The sequence below is a fragment of the Theropithecus gelada genome, chromosome 11, assembly GCF_003255815.1.
Source record: "Theropithecus gelada isolate Dixy chromosome 11, Tgel_1.0, whole genome shotgun sequence".
NCBI lineage: Eukaryota > Metazoa > Chordata > Mammalia > Primates > Cercopithecidae > Theropithecus > Theropithecus gelada.
This window is the reverse complement of record NC_037679.1, coordinates 92,642,094-92,654,239: the sequence shown is the minus strand read 5'-3', so window position 1 is coordinate 92,654,239 and position 12,146 is coordinate 92,642,094. Positions and strand designations below refer to the sequence as shown.

At 47.3% G+C, this 12,146-nt stretch overlaps 1 protein-coding gene across 2 annotated transcripts in view; it reads right to left on the bottom strand.

Annotated features, from left to right (window-relative positions):
• RNF216 (ring finger protein 216) overlaps window positions 1-12,146 on the bottom strand; it is a 164,623-nt gene that overhangs the window by 31,922 nt on the left and 120,555 nt on the right. For both annotated transcript variants that reach the window (XM_025401926.1, XM_025401927.1), the window contains exon 14: window positions 2,757-2,854. In XM_025401926.1, the coding sequence (XP_025257711.1) occupies window positions 2,757-2,854 (98 nt within the window). The remainder of the gene's footprint in view (window positions 1-2,756; window positions 2,855-12,146) is intronic.

Genomic DNA, 12,146 nt, shown 5'->3' with positions numbered 1-12,146 from the left:
AGTATGGTAGGATGTATTAATATGCTACATGAATGCCAGAAGGTGAGAGAGATATCCCTTGAATGTAGGAATGTGTAATCCCTATGAAGTTCTGGTGGTCTGGAGGTCAGGCATCTGTATCATGATATCCCTTCCAAAGCTAGACTCATGGTAGAAGCATCCTCTATCACTAAGGAAGAAGCCCAACATTTGGGAGGCTGTTTTTGATTTTTGGAATCAACATATATCACATTTGGATGTTCTGCTCTTATCCACTTACTGCTGATTTAAAAGGCTGCCAGGTTTAAATAGGACCCAGTTATGGGCTATGTGTGGCAGACCAATATGCTGAGTGGGACCCAGTGACAGGAATGGACAGGACACTCAGAATGAAGGCTGTGCGTTGTAAGTGATTCTCCTTCCAAGAAACATCTCACAGCCTGCTGTTGAGTCCTGGAGCAGTTCAGATGCCTGACCACAGGGCTGCATTCCTTCCTGGAGACCTGAGGAGAAAGTATCTTTGCTGCTCATTTGGGTTGTTTGCAGAATTCAGTCGTTTGTAGAATTCAGTTGAGGTGGTAGGACCAGGGTCCTACAGGGTTGGTGGCTCACGCCTGTGAGCTGGGTTGGTGGCTGTCAGCTGAGGGTTGTTCCTAACTTCTATAGGCTGCCTCAATCCTTGGCTCATGGCCACCTTCATCTATCTTCAAAGCCAGTAACGAGGGGCGGTCAAGTCCTTCTTACACTTGTCTGACTCTTCATCCCATACTAAGGGCTCTCTGCTTTTAAGGATTTGTAATTAGACTGGGTCTACTCGGATAATCCAGGTAACCTCCCCATCTCAAGGTCCTTAACGGTACAACCAAGGGCAAATCACATGGGCTCAGTTGCCTCATCTGTAAGAGAAGGATAATGGTATCCACCTGTGCTGCATACTTGGGAAACTGCCCAAATTGCCATTGCCCACTTCATTTTCTGAGTACCAAACTCCTTCCATATCCATTATATTTAAACTGGACATAAAGTCACCCAACTACAGGCTATATATGGTGCCTGCCTTGCCCATGTGATAATCTAGACCAATGTGGTACGAGCCGAAGTGAGATATACGTATATAATTACTGTATCACTCACAACATCAAGAAAAGCTGCCTACTTGGCAACTTACCTATTTCCCACTTTCTTTAGGTTTGAGTGTAAATGTGGCCACAATCTAGTTATAATCATGCAGATGAGAATACCACCCTCAGGGAAGGGTAAAGCAGTTAGACAATCTCTCTCTTTTTTTCTTTTTTGAGATAGAGTTTCCCTCTGTCGCCCAGGCTGGAGTGCAGAGGTGCGATCTTGGCTCACTGCAACCTCTGCCTCCCTGGTTCAAGCAATTCTCTTGCCTCAGCCTCCTGAGTAGCTGGGACTACAAGTGCGTGCCTACCACTTCTGGATAATTTTACTTTTTTATTTTTTGTAGAGATGAGGTTTTGTCATGTTGCCCAGGCTGGTCTCAAATTCGTGAGCTCAAGTGATCCGCCTGCTTGGCCTCCCAAAATGCCAGGATTACAGGCCTGAGCTACCACGCCTGGCTGTGAGACAATCTCTGAATAACATCAGGAGACAGATATGCACCCTCAGCTGCGTGGCAAGTCTAGATTGTTACGAGAGAGAGAAAGAGATTTCAGTAGTACTTTAGTCATTGCATTTTTTTTTTTTTTTTTTTGAGACAGAGTCTCACTCTGTTGCCAGGCTGGAGTGCAGTAGCACGATCTTGGCTCACTGCAACCTCCACCTCCTGGGTTCAAGTAATTCTCCTGCCTCAGCCTTCCAAGTAGCTGGGATTACAGGCAAGTGCCACCACTCAGCTAATTTTTGTACTTTTTTTTTTTTTTTTTCTCTTGAGACAGAGTCTCACTCTGTCACCCAGGCTGGAGTGCAGTGGCAGATCTCAGCTCACTGCAAGCTCCGCCTCCTGGGTTCACGCCATTCTCCTGCCTCAGCCTCCCGAGTAGCTGGGACTACAGGCGCCCGCCACCTCGCCCGGCCAGTTTTTTTGTATTTTTCTAGTAGAGACGGGGTTTCACCGTGTTAGCCAGGATGGTCTCGATCTCCTGACCTCGTGATCCGCCCGTCTCGGCCTCCCAAAGTGCTGGGATTACAGGCTTGAGCCACCGCGCCCGGCCTAATTTTTGTACTTTTAGTAGAGATGGGGTTTCGCCATGTTGGCCAGGATGGTCTCGATCTCCTGACCTTGTGATCCACCAGCCTCGGCCTCCCAAAGTGCTGGGATTACAGGCGTGAGCCACAGCACCCGGCCTGCATTTTAAAAAGTGAATATCTGTAACGTGCTCAGCCACGTAGAGAGGACTATACAAGTAATGGTTATTATTAGCATAGGTGTATCATTTTGTATTCTGGAGGTGGGCAATTCTACTTAGGTCTCAGACCAACAGTATACTGTAACACAGACATAAGCAACATCAGTGCAGTCTAAGCTAATTAAAACATGCTACTTGCTTATTTAGAAAATAAGGAAAAGGGGGACCATCGTTTATTGAATTCACATGTGCCAGGCATTTATATGTTAATTTGTCTACTGAAATAACTCCATGAGGCTGCAGAGATGAGGAAGCAGAGGCTCGGGGTTAGGTCACTTCCCCAAGATCACTCCAGACTTGGGTGGCTCAAGCGTGTTCTTCCCACAATTGTGTGCCCTCTCTGCCAAAAAGCAGGTTAATGGGGAAGTTGAGAATCAGCCCATAGCCCCTCTGAATTCTGTTACTCACATAGAGGTACGGTACTTGATGTCATCTTTTTCAGCCAGCTCTTCACAGGTGAGGCCATTATGTTCTTTCCAAAGTCCCTGACACTTCCTACAGGTTTCCTGGGGATAAAGGACAGACACAAAGACAACTCCTGGTGAGTGGACACCACAGAAGTTCCTGTTCAACAAAAGGGATATGAAATGAGCTTTACTTGGCTTGAATTATCTCAGGATGCCTCTCCTTTTCAGGGGGGATACTTCTAAAGACATCTTTTAATAGAAGAGGTAAGAGGTGGCAGGGCCAGGTGACTCACGTCTGTAGTACCAGCACTTTGGGAGGCTGTGGCAGGTCAGGAGTTTGAGACCAGCCTGGGCAACACAGTGAGACCCTGTCCCTTAAAAAAAGAGAAAGAGTTGGGGAAGGTGAGGGGAGTGGTAAGAATCATTAGAAGGATGCACAAGGAAAAATTTCTCTCCCTAGATCAAAAGGAAGTGTTGCTCCCATCACCTAATTTGCATAAGGCTTTTTCTAAAATGCTCTGGGCCATGTGAAAAAACCAAAGGAGACTGATCTTGGGCAATCGTGGGTTTTAAAAACACAGTAGCACGAGCTGCTTGGAAGGGCCTGTCTGGATCTTGTTAATCTCTGCAAAATCCTTGTGCCCACATGCTGGCATCCAAAATGCGCTTCTACTGGATTGAAGAATAGCCTACTTCAGTTCATCAGGGGCTCCTAAGGGAGACTTTCCTCTGCTGCCCATCGCTCATCAGCACGGATGCCACACTTAAAAGTTTCACTTCAGACTGGGCACGGTGGCTCATGCCTGTAAACCCAGCACTTTAGGAGTCTGAAATGGGCAGATCACGAGGTCAGGAGATTGAGACCATCCTGGCTAACTGAAATCCCATTTCTGCTAAAAATTAAAAATAAATAAATAAATAAATAAATAAATTAGCCGGGCTTGGTGGCGGGTACCTGTAGTCCCAGATACTCGGGAGGCTGAGGCAGGAGAATGGTGTGAACCCGGGAGACAGAGCTTGCAGTGAGCCAAGATAGCGCCACTGCCCTCCAGCCTGGGCAAAAGAGTCTCCGTCTCAAAAAAAGTTTCACTTCATATATAAACATGCATGCTAAAGAATCACCACCTTTATTCTAGGATCCTTTATAGTTTATAAAATGCTTTCATATGTCCAGAAACTATCCCACATCAATACGAATAATTTAAAGAAATGTTAATCCAATGATCACAGGCGAAAGCCGAAATTATAACACTAATAAGTTATAGTGACAGTGCTGTCAGTTAGTCTGGGGAGACAGTGAAGGCTTGAGGAAGTGAAGCCTGAGATCCAAAAGACGAGTTAACAACAATTAGATGGGGCAGCGAAAAGAGATCAACACTCCAGACAATGGACAGCAAGAGAAGACTCTGGCAGGCAAAGCCGGACATGTTCAGTTCCTATGGCTGGACTGCAGACAGTGAGAACGGCCCTGGAGGCCTGCAAGCACCTGACCAGGCAAGGCCTTGAAGGGCATGAGGAGCAGTTTGTTCTTTATCCTATGAGCACTAGGAAGTCACCAAAAGGTGCCAAGTATGGAAGCAACAGAATCAGGTATATCTTTTTAAAAAAATCATTCTGGGTGGAAAACACTGGAGGGAGGAAAGAGTGAACATGCAAAAGACAGGAGCTAGTAAAGCCACTCGGGAAGAAGCCACCAATGCCCAGACCAGGGTGGTGGGCAAGGACAGGAAGACAAGGGGACTGACTTGAGAGCAAGGAAGGAAGTACGACTGGCGGGTGTGGAGACGAGCTGCTGTGCCTGGCCCTTTTGTACATTCTGAATTTTATACTATATGTGTAATATCTAATAAAAAGAACTTAAAAAGGGAGACAAATGGAACAGACTGCTGAGGGAGCTCAGAACCTGATCCTTTTGGTGGGATGTCGTAAAAAGGCTCAATCAGGCTGGGCACAGTGGCTCACGCCTATAATCCCACACTTTGGGAGGTCAAGGCAGGCAAATCATTTGAGGTGAGAAGTTCGAGACCAGCCTAGCCAACATGGCGAAACCCCATCTCTACTAAAAATACAAAAATTAGCCAGGCGTGGTGGCTGGTGACTGTAATCCCAGCTACTTGGGAGGCTGATGCAGGAGAATCACTCGAACCTGGGAGGTGGAGGTTGCAGTGGGCAGAGATCACACCACTGCACTTTAGCCTGGGCAACAGAGCCAGACTCCATCTCAAAAAAAAAAAAAAAAAAAAAAAAAAAGGCCAAAACAAGGGGGGGGGGGGGGGGGGGGCAGAGAGGAACTGAAGGGACATACTACATTTAAATACCACTGTTTCCGAGGGATGCGGAAGTGCTCTGGTCCCCCACCTGCATCCCAGTCAGTAAACAAAGGTGATACATATTAGTGTGCCTATTGCCCCCCAAAACATACAGTAGCACAAACCCATTTTTCTAAGACCTTGTGCCTGACTATTGCAGGAAGCTGGAGGATAAACAACAGCTGGAGAATAGATGAGCTGATGTTTGGCTCCTAACCTCTAAAACAATGCCAACCCAGCCCCTTCCAGGAGTAACAGCTTGAAAACAATACATGGCATTTAGACAGTTTTTAGCATTCCTGGCAATTCCGTTATTAATTCATGGGTCTTCTTCATAAGGGAAGAAACCCCATTTTTGAAGTGAGGCACAGGCCCACAAGGGCAAAATGGCCTGGCCAACCTGGAGCCAGGTGTGTGTGAGGGCCACTGTGAGGCCCTCTGCCTTGCTCACCCTCTACATCACAGTGCTTCTTCTGTAGGTGAACGTGTGGGTTTTCAGCCAGGGCGCTTCTTACTGAAGAGCCCAAGGGCCCCGGGAGAACATAGCTGAAACGTCTTTTGAAAAGACTATGTGGCACTTTGGGAGGCCGAGGCGGAGGGATCACCTGAGGTCAGAAGTTCGAGACCAGCCTGGCCAACACGGGTGAAACCCTGTGTCTACTAAAAATACAAAAATTAGCCGGGCGTGGTGGCACATGCCTATAATCCCAGCTGAGGCAATCCCTGTGAGGCTGAGGCAGAATTCCTTGACGCAGGGAGGCAGAGGTTGCAGTGAGTGAGCAGAGATCGCACCACTGCACTCCAGCTTGGGCAACAGAGCAAGACTGTCTGGGGAAAAAAAAAAAAAAAAAAAAAAGACAAGACTATGTAGCTAGATACGAAACCTACAATTAAAATAAGGCAAGCAAATAGCAGGCTGCGGAGTTTAACACTTGGAGCTCTCTCTGTGTAGTGTCTTTAAAATGTACTCTCTCTTCTAAGAAGTATAAATTTTACTAAATTGTAGTTCCCTCCTCTCAGGCACAGATAGGCTTTGCTCCTAAACTCAACAAATGCTTACGCATATTAGGAAGAAATGCTCTTGAACGTTTTTTCTTTTCTTTTCTTTATTTTTTTTTGAGTCAGGGTCGCGCTCTGTCACCCAGGCTGGAGTGAGATCTCGGCTCACTGCAACCTCCATGTCCTGGGCTCAAGCGATCTCCCACCTCAGCCTCCTGGGTAGCTGGGACTACCAGTGCTCATGCCTGTAATTCCAGCACTTTGGAAGGCCGAGTGGGGCGGATTACCTGAGGTCAGGAGTTCAAGATCAGCCTGGGCAACATGGTGAAACCTCGTCTCTACTAAAAATACGAAAATTAGCTGGGCATGGTGGCGGGCGTCTGTAATCCCAGCTACTCCGGAAGCTGAGACAGGAGAATTGCTTGAACCCAGGAGGTGAAGGTTGCAGTGAGCCGAGATCGTGCCACTACACTCCAGCCTGGATGACAGAGCAAGATTCAGTCACAAACAAACAAAGTGCTGGGATTACAGGCGTGAGCCACTGTGTCCAGCATCTTGCATGTTTAACATGATAACCACATTCTTCAATCTGTGGTTTACAAGAAAGCCCCAAAGGACCATTTTGGAAGGCAAAGTACACTTTGACAAGTAACCTCAAAACAAGAAGAACAGTGTATCGTGGCCATCGAGCGGGACCACACTTTCTATCACCTTGTGCCTTTCCGATTGGTGGAAACCGCGGAGTTTACCATCATCCCAAATACAACAAGCAGGCAGGCAGCTCCCGCCCTCTCAGTGGGGAAGGAGCATGCATGTTGGGTAGTTTTTTTTTTTTTTTTTTTTTTTTGAGACGGAGTCTTGCTCTGTGCCCCAGGCTGGAGTGCAGTGGCGCGATCTCGGCTCACTGCAAGCTCCGCCCCCCCGGGTTCACGCCATTCTCCTGCCTCAGCCTCCCAAGTAGCTGGGACTACAGGCGCCCACCACCTCGCCCGGCTAATTTTCTTGTATTTTTAGTAGAGACGGGGTTTCACCGTGTTAGCCAGGATGGTCTCGATCTCCTGACCTCGTGATCCGCCCGTCTCGGCCTCCCAAAGTGCTGGGATTACAGGCTTGAGCCACCGCGCCCGGCCGGGTAGTTTGTTAACAAACAGCCGCCAGGCCACGTTCTTCATGTCATCAGGGAGGTTGCTGTTTAAGTTTATGATGCCCTTTGGTCCTCAAAATACATTAAAGTGTTTTGACTGTTCATGAGGTCTTCACTTTACAACATAAACACTTCAGTCTTCCTTTATTCATTTTCTGCTGCCTGGATAATGATTAATGAATAAAGCAGAAGATTAAATTCAATTCCAGATGACCTTATCAGGGAGCTGAAATTTCTTCACATAAACACAGCTTTCTCAAGAACTAGTAGACAAATGTATCCGGCCATCACCTCCTCCAAGCCCAGCAAGTGATAATAATCTTGAGACCTTTGGGTCTGTTGGTAAAGAATCCAAAAGAAAATCTGAGCCCACAAGCCAGTCACCAGGTTCTGTGTTTGTTTCCTTGCCTTCCTTGCAAAGCCACCTGGAAGGTGTCCGTCCCTGTGCACGCTAGATTTCAGTTGCTGACTTCCATCCACCCTTGTCTCAGAAGCAGAATACAGTACAAACTGCTCCCTTACTTTTAAAATGGTTCCTCCAGTGAAACCTGTCAACTAACTCTCTAGGGGAGAGAAGTCACTGACATGCCACAGGGCATTAGGCTGTGGTCAATCCAGAAGTAGCTTCAGAAATTTCAGCCCTCTGTTCTGTCACCTCAAAAAATGGTGAGACTGGGCCGGGCGCGGTGGCTCACGCCTGTAATCCCAGCACTTTGTGAGGCCGAGGTGGGTGGATCACCTGAGGTTGGGAGTTTGAGACCAGCCTGACCAACAGGGGAAACCCCATCTCTACTAAAAATACAAAATTAGCCAGGCATGGTGGTGCATGCCTGTAATCCCAGTTACTCAAGAGGCTGAGGCAGAACAGCTTGAACCCAGGAGGCAGTGATTTCGGTGAGCTGAGATCACACCATTGCACTCCAGCCTGGGCAATAAGAGTGACATTCTGTCTCAAAAAAACAAAACAAAACAAAACAACAATGGTGAGACTATAAATCCCCAGCACTCTTGAGGTAAAAGGCCCGGACACTTGACTATTCGCAAATGCTCAGCGAGGGACCACAGGACCATGGGCTTCCAGGCCATCTGTGTCTTCCAGTTGTCAAAGATTCTGGTCCTCCCCACCCATAGACCCAAATGACATACAGAAGGTCCAGAAAGACACTGATTTTAAGACGGAATCCCTTAAATCTCAGGGGTTTATGCTGGAACCCCTGAGAATCAATAAAGTTCAACAAAATCAAAGCTCAGGTAGATTCAGTGGACTTTCTTTCCTTTCACTAAGGGAATCCAAGAACCTCTAGTTTTCCTAAGTCAAGAATGCACATATGAGCCGAATAAGGCTTGGTCCTTGCCTTCAAGGAGTGCATTCTACCAACAGAGTTACATATTGGGGCAAATCAAGTACAGCATAATGGAAGTTCAGTGTAACGTGCATGCACACACGGCAGGGGAGCATGCATATGCATGCGGAGGAGAAAGAGGTGAGTCAGACAAGGATTCTTTGAGGAGCTGACAACTTCATGGGATTGACTACAGTAAATGCCATGAGTAATCAGAACCTCCATGCAACCAATAAAGTGCTTCTCCTACTGGGATCTACATCTTAGTGAAATGCTTTTCCAGCAATGAAAGCCATTAAAGCCAAGCATCTGAACCTCAGAACCAATGCTCAAACCAAACATTTCTTTTTTTTTTTTTTTTTTTTTTTGAGACGGAGTCTCGCTCTGTCGCCCAGGCTGGATTGCAGTGGCCCGATCTCGGCTCACTGCAAGCTCCGCCTCCCGGGTTCACGCCATTCTCCTGCCTCAGCCTCCCGAGTAGCTGGGACTACAGGCGCCCGCCACCACGCCCGGCTAGTTTTTTGTATCTTTTAGTAGAGACGGGGTTTCATCGTGTTAGCCAGGATGGTCTCGATCGCCTGACCTCGTGATCCGCCCGTCTCGGCCTCCCAAAGTGCTGGGATTACAGGCTTGAGCCACCGCGCCCGGCCAAAACCAAACATTTCAACAATGAAACATAGTTCGATAGATTCCTATTTTAATAAGCACAGAAAGTTTTCATCTCATTAAATAAAATTATTTTGGGCCGGGCACAGTGGCTCACGCTTGTAGTCTTAGCACTCTGGGAAGCCGATGTGGGCAGATCACTTAAGTCCAGGAATTTGAGACCAGCCTGGGCAACACAGTGAGACCCCACCTCTACAAAAAATACAAAAATATATAGCTGGGTGTGGTGGTATGTGCCTGTAGTCTCAGCTACTTGGGAGGCTGAGGTGGGAGGATTTCTTGAGCCTGGGAGGTAGAGGCTGCAGTGAGCTATGATCACGCTATTGCAGTTCAGTCTGGGTGACAGAGACTGCCTAAAAAAAAAAAAAATTTTTTTACCTCACTTGAATAAAACAGTATATTTTAAAGTATGATTCATTTCATTATACTCCCCTCTTTTTTTTTTTTGAGACAGAATCTTGCTCTGTTGCCCAGACTGGAGTGCAGTGGCACCATCTTGGCTCACTGCAAGCTCCGCCTCCCAAGTAGCTGGGACTACAGGCGCCCGCCACCTCGCCCCGCTAATTTTTTGTATATTTAGTAAAGGTGGTGTTTCACCATGTTAGCCGGGATGGTCTCGATCTCCTGACCTCGTGATCCACCTGCCTCGGCCTCCCAAAGTGCTGGGATTACAGGTGTGAGCCACCGTGCCCGGCCTCATTATACTCTTTTAAGTTTTCTGTATTGGCCGGGCGCGGTGGCTCAAGCCTGTAATCCCAGCACTTTGGGAGGCTGAGACGGGCGGATCATGAGCTCAGGAGATCGAGACCATCCTGGCTAACACGGTGAAACCCCGTCTCTACTAAAAAATACAAAAAACTAGCCGGGCGAGGTGGTGGGCGCCTGCAGTCCCAGCTACTCGGGAGGCTGAGGCAGGAGAATGGTGTAAACCCAGGAGGCGGAGCTTGCAGTGAGCTGAGATCCGGCCACTGCACTCCAGCCTGGGCGACAGAGCGAGACTCCGTCTCAAAAAAAAAAAAAAAAAGTTTTCTGTATCTGTGTATGTTTTGCAATGTTACGTTACAACAGTAGCACACATGTAACCTACAAATAAACACACAGCTGAGGGTGTCCTCTGCACAATTTTTCTGATATAGCGAGCAATAAAATCGTGCATCTGCTGCTCTCAATATTGAAAGGCCATGGAGGAGGCCTGGATAGTGCAGCAATGTGTCAGAATACTTCCATTAATTAATGAGCTTGAGACCAAAGACAGAAAGATGGTTGAGAAGCAACTGGAAGAGTCTATGAAAGAGATGAGGGTGAGACAGAAGCCTAGAAAGACTTCTAGGTTTCTGATGTGGGACACTAGTAAGATTGGTGGAAACACAAACTTAGATCAAGTGGTGCAGGATAAGATCTGAGTAAGGGCGGGAGGCAGAGGCAAGTTTAGTTCCAGACCAGCTTACTTATTCACTCACTTATGTGCTCTTCCAATATTTGCTGAATTTCTGTCATTTGTATGAGACACTGGAGATACAGCAACAAACAAGTTAGGCTCAGATTCTATCTTCATGACGCTTATGTTTTATTGAAAAACACAGATATTAACAGAGACTAGGGGCCAGGAGAGCCCATTAGAGGATGTGACATTTAAGCTGAGTCTTAAAGGAGGAGTCAGCTATGTATGGGTACAGAGGGAAGAGCAAGGGTGAAGGCTTCAGGGCAGGAGAGGGTCTATCTCATGCTGAGAAAGTCAGTATGGCTGGAGCCCACTGGGGGAGAGCTGAGAATGGACCATGGTCACCCAGTAGGACTGAGGCTGTAAGGGAGGAGTTTGGAAAGCCAGGCTGATCAGGTGGGAAATGCAACCATCTGGTTGACATTTCAAAAGATTCTTCTGGCTGCTATTGTTAAAGGGATGGTTTGCTGGGGTTGTAGGACCTTGCAGCACCTCCTTTCTAAACTAAGGCCAAGTAAATAACTTCGAGGGGAACAGGCTCAGAGTCTGGATTTGATTCTTGGTTAGATTTCCACAATAGTCCTCCATAAATAAGGGCACAGCTTACTTCCTGAACCAAGGTGTGCCAACACCAAGCCTGGCAGGGGCAGGTAAGGCTGACCTGCAACGGGGCAACAGCAGCACACCTATATTTTTTTGTTAAGAATAAGAGAACCACATTTCCTGATACGGTTTCAGAAAGGGACTTTATTACTATTATTCTTAATATTTTAATTAATTAATTATTTTTTAGAGACAAGGTCTTGCTCTGTTGCCCAGGCTGGAGCGCAGTGGTGCTATTACGGCTCGCTATAACCTTGACCTCCTGGTTCTAGAGGCAATTCTCTTGCCTCTACCTTCCGAGTAGCGGGGACTACGATCACGTGGCACTACAGCTAAATTTTGTTATTTTATTTGTACAGACAGGTATTGCTATGTTTCCCAGGCTGGTCTCAAATTTCTGGGCCCAAGCGATCTGCCCACTATGGCCTCCCAAAGTATTGCCACAGAGCCACAGAGCCCGCCCTGTTTTAATGTTTTTTTTTTTTTTGAGATGGAGTCTCGCTTTGTTGCCAGGCTGAAGTGCAGTGGTGCAATCTTGGTTCACTGCAACCTCTGCCTTCCGGGTTCAAGTGATTCTCCTGCCTCAGTCTCCCAAGTAGCTGGGAATACAGGCGCCTGCCACCACACCCAGCTAATTTTTCTATTTTTAGTAGAGATGGGGTTTCACAATGTTGGCCAGGATGGTCTCAATCTCTTGACCTCGTGATTCACCCACCTCGGCCTCCCAAAGCGCTGGGATTACAGGCGTGAGGTACTGTTTTAATTTTAATGATTGATTGAGACAGGGTCTCACTGTGTCACCCAGGCTGGAGTGCAGTGGCACAATCTTGGCTAACTACAGTCACGACCTCCCTGGCTCAAGTCATCCTCCCACCTCAGCCTCCCA